Genomic DNA, 17,347 nt, shown 5'->3' with positions numbered 1-17,347 from the left:
TGTAAAATTAGAGGAAACTGAATCTTAAGCAAAAAAAAAAAAATCCTGCTAGCTAACAGATAATCTCCACCATAATTATCTTCTTACCAAGCTGGAAATTCTCTTGCAAATGGACCAAATTCATATGTGTTGAATGAATATATAAGGTTGTTCGGAAAGTCATTTCGTTTTTTCCCGTCAGAGGACTTAATTACGTTTTTTCGAAACCAACTTCACACTTAAGCCGCATAACCATTATATGTCTTGAGAGCTGATATTGCAAGGCTTGTGTGTGAAAAAGTTCTATTAATTCTACGCAGTAGTTTTTGGTTGGTGCCCTTTTAAATATGGAGAGCAATAAGCAGCATTTTCGTCATATTTTACTTTTTTACTTCAGAAAAGGTAAAAATGCTGTCCAAGCGAGAAAAAAATTGACGGATGTGTATGGAGAAGGCGTGTTAACAGTACGCCAGTGCCAGAACTGGTTTGCAAAATTTCGATCCGGCAATTTTGATGTCGAAGATGCACCACGGTCTGGAAGGCCGGTCGAAGCTGACAAAGATGCGATAAAGGCATTAGTTGATGCAAATCGGCGAATAACCACACGAGAGATCGGTGAGAGATTAAATTTGTCGAATTCGACTGTTTATGGCCATTTGAAAGGCACGGGCTTAACCTCGAAGCTCGATGTGTGGGTGCCCCATGTCCTTACGGAGCGAAATTTGTGTCGTCGCGTTGACGTGTGTGATTCGCTCCTCAAACGTCAAGAAAATGATCCATTTTTGAAGCGGATTATTACTGGGGACGAAAAATGGGTTGTATACAACAATGTTAAACGCAAGAGGTCATGGAGCAGAAAAGATGAACCGGCTCAAAGCGTGTCAAAAGCCAACATTCACCAAAAAAAGGTGATGCTCTCCGTTTGGTGGGATGTCAAAGGAATCTTTTTTTAGCTTTTGCCGGACAATACAACGATTAATTCAGAAGTCTATTGTCATCAACTGGACAAATTGAATGATTCACTTAAAGAGAAGAGGTCCGAATTAATCAACAGGAAGGGTGTAGTGTTCCACCAGGATAATGCGAGACCTCACACAAGTTTGGTCACTCGCCAAAAACTTTTACAGCTTGAATGGGACGTACTGCAACATCCACCATATTCTCCAGATCTGGCGCCTTCCGACTACTATTTGTTCCGGTCCCTGCAAAATTTTTTGGATGGCAAAACCTTTACCTCAAATGAAGATGTCAAAAACCACCTGAACCAGTTTTTTGCCAGCAAGGTCCAAAACTTTTATGAGAGGGGAATTATGTTACTGCCAGAAAGATGGCAAAAGGTGTTGGACCAGAATGGCCAATATATAATTTAATAAAATATTTATTCATTATACGAAAACTGTCTTTCATGTTCCCCAAAAAAAAACGAAATGACTTTCCGAACAACCCAATAAATTACTATTGCGATTTTAACTGCCCGTGCCAAATTTTCATTTTCCCAAAATTAAGACAATTAAAATTTTTTTGGGCTTTAAACTTGTTTAAATATGTTAAGCTATTCTCTTCGTAAGTGTAATAATTAAAATTTTTTTGGCAGAACTTCTATGTTAACATGTTAATAACTCTTGCGCTAGACGACTAAATGGTTTGACTTGTCAAGGACCGGACTTAAATTTCAAATATCTGTATCTTTTTGGCATATCACAAACTCTTATAGAAACACTAATACACTATATATGTATATGTATAATATAGATAACTACTAATGAGCAAGTAAAAATGAAGTTGAAATATTCAACAAAAATAACATTAGCTGAAAAATTCAGATGCGTACAAATGAGATTTTTTAAAAAATGATTTAAAAAATAATAAATTATGATAGATTCACGAAATCTTCGAAAATTGGAAACTCGTATACACACATACACAGTTACTGATTTTTTTCTACAAAAAAATAAATATGGTACAAAGAAAATTTTAGCTGTTTCACCTGAAAAAATAACAATTATAAAAAGTCGGCGGCGTCTATTTTTCTTTCCATAAATATTGGTGAAAAAGCTCCCTTTGACACCACTGATCTTCTAAACAAACTTGAAATTAAAAGATTGACTTATATTATATTATTACAAATAACACATAACAATAATATTGGTAAAATAATGTTAGTAATATTAATTAAAAAAATGACCAAAACAAGATTGATTTCGATAAATACAAATGTTTTAATAGAATGTAGAAAGATATTTTCACACACACATCACATGAGTAATACATGTGCCCAGAGGTCTTTCAAGAGTTATGAAACAACTATGTAGATTTTTGTAGCCGGAATATTAAGGCATCACTGACTAAGTAAATAGGACATGGTTGCTGTTGTAATAATAAAAACCTGCGATTTTCAGAAAATTAAAATGATTAAAATTTGGCGAATTTTTGACAACACACTTTTTTGTATATTCTAGTAAATATATTCTTCATTATTTTTAACAATGGCAATTTTTTTTAGTTTTTTGAACAAACGATTACGAGAGTGAGCCTGTCTATTTGTCAAAATTTCCTTTTCTTTTTTTTTACATGTTATTATATATTCTTATTTGGGACTTTTCGCAACAAGTCTATATCCAAAGTATAACGTCTAAACTACGTATAAAAACTTACTTTGCAATGACAGCCTATGGACACTGGAATTCCTTTTCGTAGGCGGATAAGGCATTTTCTCCTCATTTTTTCCTAAACAGTTGGACAGAGTGGTCCACGGCTGGGAAGACCTCCTCCTTATATTCAGCCTCTGCGGTATAGTATACCCCGAAAGCGGAATCACCTCTATAACATGGGGTTGTTCTGGAATTGTGTTGTGAATGGGGGATACGTGAGTTATGCTTTTTTTCTTTTCCGACACCTGCATATTATAAAAAATTAATTTAAAACATGCGTTCAAAAATACACAAACAAAAGTAACATTTAGACCTATGTATGTACAGAATGGGTCAATTTCGATAGGATTTGGTGGTTTAGGATATTTCCAGCATAATACCGAAAAATAGGCAAAGATATTCTCGGCCTTGATTTTTGAGGAAAATTCCAATACGAAAATTTATTTATCTTTGATACGTCAGCTCGTTTCCGAGCTATACGGTGATTCTCAAGTATTACTTTTAAACTTTTTATTTCAGGAAAATCCGTTTTTTAAAGGAGTCTTTAGTGTTTGTTGGGATCACTCCATCCGTTAAGATACAATTTGCAATCAGTTTTCGTTTAAATCATTTTAAATGAAATTTTATAAACAATAAAAACAAAATGGCATAAAATAAAACCTTTTCTACGGCCGTTAATTTTTGGAAAAATTTTCGCAAAACAACACGATTACATTCACTGACATGACCGTCAGAATTGACAAACGTCAAAATTCAAGGCGTGGGAAATATCTCCGGAAACATCCGATTGCTCCCAAACCCGTCCGGTAAATTCCCAGAAATGTCCGAAGTGACTCGGATCCGTGCGAAACGAAACTGACGTGGTAAAGTGACGCTTTCCGCACGCTCGAACGTCAAACAAGTCAATTTTTCTAGTTATGAGGAAGTTGTAAGGACTTTTTCAAAAATAATGGTTTTGAGAATCACTCGGTAGCTGAAAACTAAGTTTACGTATCAAGAACGTATGTATTCATTTTTCGATGGCTAAAAAATACCTGAAACCGCCAAGTCTCATCCAAAATGGTAGGGACATAAATTCCAACTTTCCGAATGGGAATGGAGAACGATTCGACTTTTGCTCCAAAATGTTCACGAATTGTTCCTAAGTTGAGTCGATTTTTTTACGAATTGTGTAATAACGTGATTTTATAACCTACTGATGCAGTGCGACGTCGTTCCCAGTTGTCATCGTCACTGGAACTCGATTCGGAATTGAAATCACTGCTAAAATAACATTCTCCGGAACCATATTTTGTGAAATAATGGACTACTGCAAACTGAAAACAATAATATAGTCTACAAAAGTATTGATCTCTATTTGTTGAGTCATGAAACTTTTGCTTTGAAAATTACATTTTTTTTAATTGGTTAGCTACACTATTTTTATTTAGTATCAAAACGAACAAAACAAAACAAAGTTTAATAGCAAGTTTTTGTGCAAAACAATAGTCTTAGAAGTTCAACTCAATAAAAAATACCTGCCCGTACCTTAATATAACATAGGTACCTGTATAATAGTAGCAAAGATGAAGGAAAATGCTAAGAAAACGAAAAAATCCAATGCTGTTGGGTATGGTACTTTAGGTAGGTCAGTTCTTGCTTCCAAACCAAGAAAAGTCATAGTCAGCACCGTGGTAATACCTGAAGAAATCACAATATAATACATTATTAGGCCCACTATGCAATAGGAAACCAATTGGTTTAATATGTGTGTAATAACTTTTTTTTCTTATCGAATTAAATCAAATTTAATTTCTTTTATAACCATGTTATTCTCCAATTACAAAGGTATTTCGTAATATAATATTCATAGTTTCTTAATTTTAACCTTTCTTATTTTGTGATTAAATTAAATTTCTTCAAAGTTCCTTCAAGCAGATATTAATTTCTTGTGCTCCGCGTATAGATCTTTTTCTTGACCACACTGCACCGAGTGTTTAAATTTTCGCCCATTATTTAAGCAATGTTGACTATCTGATAACAATCTATCTAAAACTCGAAAATTCTAGATTTGTATTGTTTGGAGTTTTTTTTTCAAACTGCTCATGTTTTTGAATTTTCTGAATATTTGCGACATGTTTCCTAAACTGTTACAGAAAGCTTCAATTTTTGATTCGAATATTATCACTTCCACTGTTTCCTAGATTCCGTTGGTGACAGTCAAATTTGAAACATGAGGGATATAGGAAGCTATAAATAACATTAGATATATTTTCCTACGTAAACCTACTCTAAAAATTAACACTCATGAAATAAATATTTTTTTAAATATATTTGTAGACGGGCATAACTTCAAAATGAATAAACATAAATCAAACAGTATAGTATAATGTGGCTAAAACGTGCCATTTCAGTAGTTTGTTAGTATTGATTGTTACCTAATGAAACACGATCCGCAGTAGCTTCACGATTTAACCAAAAGGATACCCACGAGAGAACCACTAGCAGCACGCACGGTCCGTACACCTGAATCAGAAAGTTGCCCATGTGTCTTTGAAGATGGAAACTTACCAATAACATTGAAAATTCAGCTGAAACAAAATCCCACGATTTATTTTCGCATCGCCCACGGGAATAGATAAATTGAAATCTGTCGTTTATAGTGCTAAAAAGTAACGGCATAAAGCAATTATTACTAATTATGTCCCAAAAACCGTCATTGTAGCGGATAATTATTTTCAAATTTCGATGTCTCTTAACGCTATTTCGTTTTCAACTAATTCGACGAACGCATTCGAAAACTATTTGATGCCGGTTTTATCCAATTAACGTTTTGATACTGCATCGGGGTGTCGAACCCTAAAAACGATAATAAAATGAATCGCCACATGCAAATATTAATCACATGAAATTGTTGGTTAAACCGAAGGACAAATTAAAAGCTCCCATGTCAAATTCGTCATCAGTATAATTTAATTAGCTTCCCACAATCTAGAATTTGGTTGATTAACGTAACCACACAACATACCTAATAAATAACAATAAATATCGTTATCAAATAATACGATTATTAGTTTTAACTTTTATTACTTTTATTTATATACAATTTTTAAATATGTGTTCATTGACAAATGCATTCCTATGAACATTATGGATGAAGGCTTTGTTGATGAAGCGTCACTAATACTACAAACTGCTACAATCGGATTAGTTTATAATAATTAAAGTCTGAACGCTTTGCTCATACATTTATATTTGTTTTCTAAAACTGTTTTTACATTTAATGAGGAATCAGGAGTGTGGGTTAGATTTTGTACATCCTTCATAATCTGTAAGTTGATTGAAAAAATAAATTAGATGTCAAACGCAAGAACTTCTAAGAAACGTAAGCGCACCAGCTCGAAATATAATTACTCATCACTCTGCAAATGAACGCACCTCAAGACTTGTCAATTGCTCAAGGTGCATAATCCACTGCTGATATTCTAAATAAATTATAATTGTTTTTTTTTATTTCGTCTTTTGATCTTTTAGTTTTTTAAATTTTGTGCCAGTAGAATTAAAATATTTTAATGCTTTTTTAATATTTTAAATCAATCTACTTATTAATATCGATAAATACCTATTTTTTTTGTAATTTACCCACTATAAATAAATAAAAGATTATAATTAAGGTTGAAATAAATATGTGACAATTGGAGAATCTGTGATAGAAGTGATACGATACAACACAATAGTATACAACCACAATTACACAACAGACAAGGCAACGTTCCGACTCGCTTGCCTTAACAAAGTTAGTTCACACTGCGAACTTTTTTTTTCAAATGCCATCTCCGCAGCAGAGGTTGCCAATTATCATGGCTATCCGGATTTTGATAGCGGCTGCTCTAAAAAGGTTGGGTCAATGTACACCCTTCTTCCTAGACCTCTTTTTCCCAGGATCTTTCCATACATGATAACTTCTAGCCTGGCGTACCTTGCCTCATTTGTGATATGTCCAAGGTACTGTACTATTTTAGTCATAATTGTTTCTACTATCTCCATTTCTTCGTTTATTATTCTCATAATATTGTTGTTTGTAATATATTCTGTCGAGGATATCTTTACGTCCATAGCTCGAATGATTCATCTATGCCTCCATTGCGTAAGGCAAGGTTGGGAAGACACTTCTTTATTCTTACTCTTAGCTTTAACTTCAGATCCCTCGTAGAGAGTAATTTTTTTAATCTATTGAAATTTGCGTGCTATTTCTATTCTTTTTGTAACGTGTTTAGAATAGTCGTTTGTGGAGTTAATCGGTGTTTGTTCAACCTTAGTGCTGTTTTTGTTAGTTCATATTGTCAGACGCATTCGACCATCTCTGAAGATTTTAGACATTTTCTGCTATTTTTATAGTCTCGTCCGCAGATTGAATATTGTTAATCAGTTCTCCGTTTAAATTTATTCCACCTGTCTCTACTTCCTTTGCTGTTTTCAGGATCCCTTCGGATTAAGCACTGAAAAAGAGTGCTTGTACCTTGCTTAATTTCGATTTTTTCTGACCGATCATTATTGTTGGTCGCGATGTCATTATAGTCCATTTGTTTTGCTTCGGGGATTTTCATTAGTTATTTGTGGTGGACTCTATCGAACGCTTTGTTGGTACATGTACATGTGCATTCTCTGGCGTTCACCTTTCTATAGAAGATCTCGATAACTATTAGAGCTAACAAAACAAAATACTTTTTTTGAGAAGAACTCTAAGGTGAAAACAAAAACTCGCTGGAGTCTTTTGTTTTCGAGCCATGCAAACAAGTTTCATTTCTTCTTAACATTACAAAAAAAAAGTATTGATTCAATTCTGAGGAATTTTTTAAAGTATAATTGGATGGCCTGAACAGATTTTAAATATCTTCTTTTTTAATTAAATAGAGTGTTTTTATCTACCTTTGTTTGTCATTGGCATTGTCATATGCCAAAACGGCTACCAAATCTGTCTTAAAATTAAAAGCGTATTTGCTTTATGATTTTTTTCATAAGCTTTCTGTTACAATTCTTTATCAAATTGTGATTTTGGCGTTAACTCGTAAAATGTTGGTTCAGCCTTTCAAAGCCTTCTCAGAGACATTTTCGGAAGACTGCGACACAACCTAATTAATAGTAGACAGTTTGAAAAGAAAAGATAAAAAAAATATGAATAAAATAGAGGTAGGGAGTTATAACGTTAATATGGACGTTGACGAAAACAGTACTGTCCAGATGAACTTAGGAAACAAAAACAAATGGTAATCCGACATTACCAAAAATTTGTAATTGTACGGTAAGTAACCGAGTACTCAATATCCTGCGATTCGCGACCGACTTTTCTGTTGATAGCTGTATAGCAAAATCATTAGTTTTAAAAATATATATCAACCATCAGCTGTTACGTAAAAGGTGCTCTCCAGTTTTTTTCACTAATAATACCACTAGAGGTTAAATTATCTCTGTCTTCGACTCGATAATTTTCTAAATGTCCATGAGCTCGAAAAAATTTCCGGATTTAATTTGACGTTGTTGTGGTATTCGGTAAGAAAATTCCACACCAGTAGTTTTCAACCAATCAATAGTATATTATGCAACAAGTGCGGTAAACTGCATTTGACTCGCGAGTTTATTTGACACGAGCGGAGCGAGTGTTTAATAAACGAGTGAGTTAAAAAGTTTACCGAACGTGTTGCATACTATACTTTTTCTAGGACCGGTAGTTTTTGGGTACATTTTCGCAAAACAACACGAATATATTCACCGTAAGATATGACAAACGTCAAAATTCAAAGCGTGGGAAATATCTCCGAAAACATCCGATTGCTCCCAAATCCGTGCGGTAAAATCCCGGAAATGTCCGAAGTGGCTCGGATTCGTGTGAAACGAAACTGACGTGGTAAAGTGACGCTTCCCGCACGCTAGATCGGTGGGTAATTAGGTATTTTACAGACGGGAGTAGAAAAACGGTATTTGACTCACGAGTTTATTTGACACGAGCGGAGCGAGTGTTTAATAAACGAGTGACTTAAAAAGTTTACCGAACATGTTTCATACTATACTTTTTCCACGACCGTTAGTTTTTGGGTACATTTTCGCTAAACAATACGAATCCATTCACTGACATGGCCGACAGAATTGATAAATTCAAGGCGTGGGAAATATCTCCAAAATCATCCGATTGCTCCTAAACCCATACGGTAAAATCCCGGAAATGTCCGAAGTGGCTCGGATCCGTGGGAAATAAGACTGTGTAATTAGGTAAGTTACAGACGGGAGTAGAAAAAATTAATTTTGTTGACAGATTTCCATAGCAACGCATGTTTATATAAAAATTTTCAGTATATTTTGCTGTTGGGTACCCACCCACGAGGAAGAAAATTCCATTAAAATTCATTCGTTGCCATGTCAAAAAAACACGTTTTGAATAGTTAGAAATTACAGGTGGTGGAATTTTTACCGAAACACCAAACGTTTCATAACAAAAATGTTTGAACATTTTCCATACACACCGTTTAACTCTGAAATGGGACATCAGTTTTAGTCTCCGTTTCAGAAAAAGGGGGTTCTCTTTAAAAGTGTATAATTTTAAAACAAATAAAGAAAAAACTACTTTGAGATCGGATAAAAATGGGTCGCAATATGTAAGCAATAAAACGAATTCAAATAAGTCGTTATACGTACCCGATTTTGCATCGCTACTAAATAAAGTGTCGGTCTGATTCGCCGCTGGGGTCGCAATCAAATCGAACTGAGATAATTTCATATCCTCGGCGATGGCAACTTGACGGGCTTCGTTCCAGCGGTAGACGACATCGTGGGTAGTGTAGCCAACTGCCGATAAAATCAACACAAAATGAAAAGCTGATTTTTATTGTCCCAAAGATGATAACTTAATTTTTTCGCTGTAATCGCGCAAATTATTATTGGCACCGGTTCTATGATACGGCCGCTCTGTCCATTAAAACATGCCTGGAAAAATGCCAAACGTAATTGTCGGTCACGCTTTTGTGAGAGACGGAGACGATGATCAGATAACAAAAATGCATGTGTTTTTCCAGAACGTTTCGTTCCAAATTTTTAGCCAACAGCGGACAGGAACTACATGTATCCATTATTATGGGAAAACCATAACTAGCAAAGAATTTAAGAGTTTCTTAGATAGCGACAATTCCGATAATGCAGGAGACAGGTGTCAGCTTGCTTAATTGAAATGGGCTCCGTTACTAACAAATTAATGTTTGAGCTGCTTCAAAAACCGACCAGGGAATAGAAGATATAAACTTACATTGAATTGAAAAATACAGTGGAAGAACTCCAGGCAGAAAATATTAAGCTTGAACAAAAAAAAATGCATTTCAAGATGAAGTATTATAGAGGAAAAATGTTGTTGTGATTGGACTTTCTGTAGAAGCCAGTGTACCACTAAAAGAAGTTTTGCTGGATGTTTTCAAAAATAGGCTAGAAGTTAGCATAAAAATTGGTGGACCCGATATTTTCTTTAGAATTGGTGAAAATAAATACGGGAACTGCAGAACAGTTTTAGTACAATTTATCAGTGAACTAAGTAAACAATATGTATTTAAAAATGCCAGAAAATTGAAAAATTCTGGCATAAGTGTGACATAAGAACTGACATAAGAAAAGAGAGCGTACCAATTGTTAGCAGACTACCCCTTTTTCGTAATTCGAGTTCATTATCTACTCCAACGACAAAGTACTCGAAGCAAAATTACTTTGAAGATGATGTAGACGGCGAATTTAGAGAGTTTTAGGAAGAATCTGGAATAGATACCCTAAAGCCAGTTGTAGAGGTGTCAGAGGAGCGTGGACCGTCGACAGGGGACAGAAAAATAAGAGAAAGACAGGGGAACAGAAATCAACCTTTGGAAGAGTTACTTTGGCCAACAATCCCCAAAACAGGAAAGTTTAATTAATTAACGATTAATTACTTTCCCTGTGCGCACATTTTATTGTTTGATTTGTTTTTTGCTTGTTGATTTACGGTGAATAAAGACGTTAATAATAAAAATGGAAAACTTTATAAAAGCTGTTTCCAATTCAATCGCTCCAACCAAACTTTCTGTTGTAGTATAAACTTTAAACAAATTTTTGAATAGCACCATCTAGCGTGCGCACGTTTAAACCTTGATTGCATCATTTTGGTTAATTTTCCGGTGTAACGCCAGAGGGAAGGCAACCGGGGATTTTCGTGATATAAGTTTAGGACGAGATTGGTGGAATTTCTTTTGGGTGTGTGGTTTTTTTTGAGAGGGAATCCGCAATCAAAAGGAGGTGGTTGAAATAACGTTCCCCAGAAGTAATTTTTGTATGATTAGCGGGTCTCGTAATACCTATACCAGGAGCAATCCGCAATCATTTCGTAAACTGTAAGAGAGGTGACTTTAATTTGGCAAGTAGGTATCTACTTGTATATGAGTCCCCATCATAATATTCTTATAAGAAATTGCAGTTATCATTCGTATTACGGAAAGCAAAAAGCTAACATTTACTGTTGTCAAATTTTATTTTCTTTTAATTTTAAGAGGTTTTTGACACTTCATCTTATTGTTAAAAATGATGTTCAGTTTGACTGAAACCACCATTTCATTTTTATATGGGTCCCTGGTTCATCATCTTTTGGAGGATGTGTCACACGGGTGACAAAATACAATATTGAGGTTTTCTGTTTCAATATTTCAATATATTGTTTTCTAATTTCTTACATACCATGTAAGAATTAAATTTGAAAGATTATTTCAGACTATGCGCAATCTTTTATAATTATAATTTTATAATGAAGGTTGAAGAAAAGGGTAAATATGAATTTCGAAAATATGTGGAAGCCCAGTACGTTATTATTAACAAATATCCTAAATTTGTATTTAACATCTTGAAAAGGTCAAGCCACTAAGGGAGTGTAATATGTAAGTACGTATTTGTGCTTTTTCTTACTCTTTACTTACACGATCCAAATTTAAGGGGGCATCTCTGTATATCCATAGGAAAGTCTTCCAAGTTCATCGGACATCCAGCTTTTATTGTCAATCTGAAAGTTTACGTTTTAGAAGTTTGAAAATGTCGATATAAGTTTCCCGATGCACACTTCTAAGTCAATATATGTGCTTATATAACGGCATTCTAAATTGCAACCAATATCTTTGGGATACTGTTTTTTATACCAAGCGATTTACTTTATTATCAAGTGTTATGTAATAGGTTTTTGCAGATTCCAAAACGCCCATCCCTTTCGATAAAATTTCTTAAACATTTTAAAGATTTGAAATACATTTGAAATTTTATTCTTGACTTAGAACAAAATTTTTGTCTTGTCGACATAAAATTATGAAGAATCGTCGATCGAATTTGGCTAAAAATGGCCACTGGTTTTTTAAAAATGAAAAAGAATCGACTCGTATTTTAATAAACGAAGATGTTTTTGAAAGCGAAACTTCAGATTAAGAATTTAAAAGCAAAAAATTGTCATTGATTCCAAAAAAAAACAAAAATCAATCGTCTTTTTTTCAAGACATCTCACGAACTAGGTTTTCTCATTTTCAAAACGGTTCAAATACATTTATTTGCGCAAATTGTAACAGTGAGAAGCAAAATTTGCCCATAAAATATACTATAACTGGCTCTTTAAAACAGTTAAATCAAGTTTCTAGAAATTTTATCGAATTAAAGAGGACTAAAAAAATAAATAAATATAATGTTTATTACATGGTAATGGTTATTCGACACAAAAATTAATGACATTGATTAACCCTCATTCCCAACAGAAATGCAGGAATTGACGAGATACAATGAAAATCTTTTATCGAGAGCAAGATCACGTATGAGACACGGGAAACCTTTTCGTTGGCAACATCTTCGCTTCGATAGGTTTTGGAGCTTCAGGTCGTTTAAAATCGCAGGTGCAATACAGGGTGGTTCACAAATTGTAACCAAAAATTAAATTTACCGTACAGTACCCGACGGGATCTAATTGTTTTTCTCGTAATGATCCCGGTTAACACAATGTGGTCTGCATCACCATTTTCGAAAATTACTGAAAGCCGTTATATAGGGTTTTTAAGTCAAAGTGGAGTGGTACTTTTTTCGTTAGCGGTCGAAAGCGATCTTTTTCCAATCGGCAGTACTGCACGCAAGCGCGTGAAGTACTGCCGAACTGAAGGTTGGACAACACTCTATACATTTAATTTTATAATTCCTGAAACACTCAGATTACACTGAATACACCAAATAAACAAAGACGACATGTACTTCGATGCTGAACACTGATAATGTTTGGTTAATTTTATGAAGTTTTTATCTAGACTAGTATGTTAAAAAGGTAGAGATTGTTAAATGTGGAAAACTATTATTAAAACCAGTTAATGAGAAATATTAAAATTGTAAGCCTATATGGATTCATTTCAAAAATTTAACTAAACATCGAAAAAATTTTAATGGGAGAGATAAAATAATGTTGCCAAAATGAAAAAGTGATATTTCTACTTATAAGTTTGAGAAATAGTTTTTTTAAACCATACAAACATAAATACAGGCAACCACAATAGTGAAAGGAAAACATTCCACTAAGTGTGCTTTTATTCCGCTCTCGTCCGTCCTGATAAATTAATTTGTCTGGGCAGCTTCTGGGACGCGAATGTATGAAATGATTTGCCAAGACGGTTTTCGGTCGGAAGAACCGAAACAAAATTGAAATAGCAACGGAAACTTTTCCAACGCTCAATTACAATGCTTGTTTAAGATTATTTTATGTTTGGCCAATTAAACACAAAAACTTTTCTCTCCCAACTTTTTTGCACTCTTCAAAAACACCTATTAGCACTGAGCATATACAGGCTTTTATGCGCTCAGTGCATAAAATGTGCATTTACGAAAAAAATCTTATAAAAGTACCAAAATTGGGAGGTAATTAACTTTTAACAATAATTTGAAGCTTCAAATTTTGAAAAAGGACTTCAAAAAAAATCTGTTTTTTAATTCAAAATGATTTCGATATTTTTCCCGGATTAAATTTTTATGGATTTATGATTTATGGACACGAAATTCGCTACGAAGGATAGTAAAAGCGGCCTAATCCCTGTTAAAATTATACACAAAAACAGTAATCCGATAAGCTCATCATTCAAGGTTTATAAAAGAGTGTGCTTTCTACCCGTCATACAAAATCAACTTGCGTCGCAGTTTGAACTTCCCACGCATTATGTATATAGCGACGATAGCCAAACACAACTCAAAAAACCTCGTATTTGCCTCAAAAGTTTCTAATCGGGATCAACCTTTTCATAGAGATTCGATATAATATGAAATAAATTGAGAATTTAACATCGCACTGAATAACACAAATTTTAACAAGCTTTTTTCATTTTATTATGTTAGATAAATGAAAATCTGTAGTTCTTTGTTTTTAGAGGCATTAGATACATCTAACTAATACCACTTGTCTGGTTCCGTGTCGGCATAGTTGCTACATGTAAGCATGCAAGTTTTCAACGAGGTCTAGAACCGAGCTGGACTCACCTGAAATTCCCAGATTAAAAAAAATACCGTTTTATGCTGATTAAGTAATTGAGATTACGCCAGATTCGAATACCAATGTTTTACTCTATGTCTGGGGTGAGTATACTTAGTTCCAGTGGTAAACATACGTTTTTTTGAAGCTGCTGTAAAAGAATGAATGTGATCATTTTATTTAGAATGTCAATCAGCTATTTTCAAATTGCTGTTATCCTAAAAATTGACCACCAATTACTTTGTTGTTTATTGAGTCAACAAAAACCGACGCAGGAGGAATCCAGAAGGTTTGTAAAAAAGAAACATCATTATATTGTTAACTTCTATAATGTTATTGAAAAGACGATTTAGCGTAGAATAAGATGACGTTAAAAAATGTGCATGCATTGAATGTAAAATTTCGGAAAATTTGTGTGACCTCGCTTATCGCGAAAAATCCGCTATATCGAACTATTTTCTGGCTGACTGCAATATTTCATAGTAAAATGAATCCGGGAGAAAATCACAGGCATTTGTAAATTCTGTTAACTATTCAGACGCTAATTTTATGAGTTGGTCATATTTTAAAGCTTTTATTTGGTACGGGACAATGTTCTATTTGACAATAATAATAGGAAATCACAAAAGACAAAATTGAATTTTATCCTAATCTAACCTAACCCTGCCTTTTGACAACCTTAGTGTGACAAGATAGATAAGGACATAGGCTTCTTAAAAAATATCTTCCATTTATTTAACTATTAGCTAACTATAGTCGTAACCTTTATAAGATTGAAACAGCTTTCTTATTTTTTCAGAAAATATATCACCAAAATATAACAGGAAACTATCCATATCTGTATATTGTTGGTCGATATCGATGTTTAGGTCAATATATTTTTGAATAGCCACAGCTACGAAAACATTTTATTGTTACAGTCGTCCTAATAAAATTATTCGCTTTTAATGTTTGTTATGACAATGGCTCGCATTTCACACACCATTTGAGACATCGGTTTCGGCAACTGCCCAAATCAATTCACCGAGAAAAGTAATAAATTCTTCGAAACAGAGAATTCATTTTGCGGTATGCCCATTTATAAAGTTTAGAATTTAATTTTACTAGATTCCGAGAAATACCTCGCTTTGACAAAAGTTTACCGACTTGAAATTGTTTGATAAGGCTGGAAACAGTTATTTGCTTTGGTCAGTTAGCAATTTACGATGTTATAAAGTTTTTTACTCAATTATAAGTTAATAAGAAATTTTCCGCATTTCAGTGAAATGGTCAAACGGTGACATAACCGATTGGCAAATTATAGCGTATCACGGAGAAAAGAAATGAATTCATTGGAACAGAGAATTCATTTTGCGACATGCCTAAATTATTTGAAAAAATATTTGAGACATAGGAAATAATTTTATTTTCAATATTTTTACCGTCTCACTAGTCTTAATTGTCGAGTTCCTGTAGCTTCTAAATTCAAGGAAGTCACACGATTTATTCTATTCGGGTTTTTTTCAAAAATTACGTGTATGTCGATCAATTTAGAGAGGGCCATGTTCCAGTGCACAGTATGAATACGTGCTTGCAGTTCAATGTCGTTTAAATGTTGCGATACCCTTGTACCTTTTAATTAAACCCTCAGCCGTGTCAAATAGGCTGGGCAACTGCCGCACTTCTATAGAGACTCAGTTGCGTTTCTGCATTTTCTATTCTTGCCGAAGCAAGCGATTTTTATTTCAACACATTCATAGATTCGTTTAGTTAACGTTAAAATATGTTCTTTTTGATTAAACTATTCAGATTGTATGGAAATTTTATATTTTTTCCAAAAATGCCAAAGTATGCACCAATTGTGGTTTTTCGGTCTGATCACAATAGACAATGCAAAAAATATATTAATATCCTGAAAAAGTATGGATTTTACAAGCAAATACAAAATAATGAATTATTAGTTACTTTAACTGTCATCACATGACGGAAATTCCTTATCAGATGTTTACTTTGTGTCCTACGACGTTTTAATATTTTAAAACTACTACTACTACTACTACTGTATTTGTGACGAAATAGCAGTTAATATAAAAAGCACGAGAAGATCGAACAATGAATAAATACAATGCAATAAATGAAGAAATTGCCTTCATCATATTACTTTATACCTCATTTTGTTTGTTAAAACACTATCATATCCTATTTTACCAGCTTTTCAAAAATATATGAAAATTAAAATTAACCTTCTTTGTAAGCTTCACAAGCGTTTAGAGAAATAATTTTCAGAAACCTTTCAAATCGTTTATTAATTCATCAAAAAAATGTAAAAAGTCCAGGAAGACAAACTAAATTAGTTTACACTTAGGGTATCGTTTCAGATCGTCAGTAGTACTAGTTGTCTAAAGTATACATAATACGCTACGTTTCTTTAAATATGCAATAAAAATATTTGCTATTATGCAGGGTGTCTCATAAGTACGCCACATAACCCAAATTTCTTATTTTAAATCGAACACTCGGTTCTTTTAGGTCCCTAGACTTAACCATTATTGACTTGCGGTAATCACTTCTATGGTCAACAGAAACACAAGAATCGTCTTTTCGATTGTGAATTGGTGTGATGCGTAATATAAGTTTAGTCTTTTTTAAAAAGTCTAAGCGCCGCGACCATGACATTCGCATAAGTTCAACCGATAATTTATCGATATAATGAGAAATATAATGAAAAAATCAAATTTAGTTATGATGCTCACAATTTGGACTTGAGGCAATTAAGGCATTACATATTGATTATTCCTTTAGTCTTAAAATGTTCCCTCCTATATCATTCAAAGACGCTTCTAGTAAGTGGTCGGTCTATTGAACTGAAATCGCTGAATATGAATTGCCCTGAGTGCATGTCTCTCCAACTTCTTCTATGTTTTTTTTTTAAATAAATAAATTGATGCAAATAATAATAATAATAATAATGTTTGACATGGTTTTCTTTTCTATTCTTTTGTCTTGCTTTGCCATTTATTTCGTATATTGTTTCGGATTAACTGGGTTACTGAGTAATTTACTCCCATCATATCAAATAATAAATATACGGAAATTTTCCGTTAAAGTGAGGAAGTATAACTGCTACTAAGCCTTTTGTGATGTGTTCTTGTAATTTACAATAAAGTCGTATTATTTTAGATTTTAATATAACTGATCTTATTAACCACACAAGGTGTAACGTGTGACA

The 17,347-nt window shown here is 33.6% G+C and overlaps 1 protein-coding gene across 4 annotated transcripts in view; it reads right to left on the bottom strand.

Moving 5' to 3' along the window:
* Positions 1 to 17,347, bottom strand: part of LOC132705417 (gamma-aminobutyric acid receptor alpha-like) — a 74,097-nt gene that overhangs the window by 1,768 nt on the left and 54,982 nt on the right. For 3 of the 4 annotated variants that reach the window (XM_060675995.1, XM_060675997.1, XM_060675994.1), the window contains 6 exons: positions 11,582 to 11,664; positions 9,300 to 9,449; positions 5,048 to 5,200; positions 4,177 to 4,310; positions 3,827 to 3,946; positions 2,635 to 2,875 (listed from right to left, as the gene is read on the bottom strand). In XM_060675995.1, the coding sequence (XP_060531978.1) occupies positions 2,635 to 2,875; positions 3,827 to 3,946; positions 4,177 to 4,310; positions 5,048 to 5,200; positions 9,300 to 9,449; positions 11,582 to 11,664 (881 nt within the window). Of the gene's footprint in view, positions 1 to 2,634; positions 2,876 to 3,822; positions 3,947 to 4,176; positions 4,311 to 5,047; positions 5,201 to 9,299; positions 9,450 to 11,581; positions 11,665 to 17,347 lie in introns of all 4 variants that reach the window. The other variant, XR_009619424.1, reaches the window with a different exon arrangement.

The sequence above is a fragment of the Cylas formicarius genome, unplaced genomic scaffold, assembly GCF_029955315.1.
Source record: "Cylas formicarius isolate icCylForm1 unplaced genomic scaffold, icCylForm1.1 PGA_scaffold_7__23_contigs__length_41026272, whole genome shotgun sequence".
NCBI classification, from domain to species: domain Eukaryota; kingdom Metazoa; phylum Arthropoda; class Insecta; order Coleoptera; family Brentidae; genus Cylas; species Cylas formicarius.
Note: the sequence above shows the minus strand (reverse complement) of the source record. Positions and strands in the feature narration are given on the sequence as shown.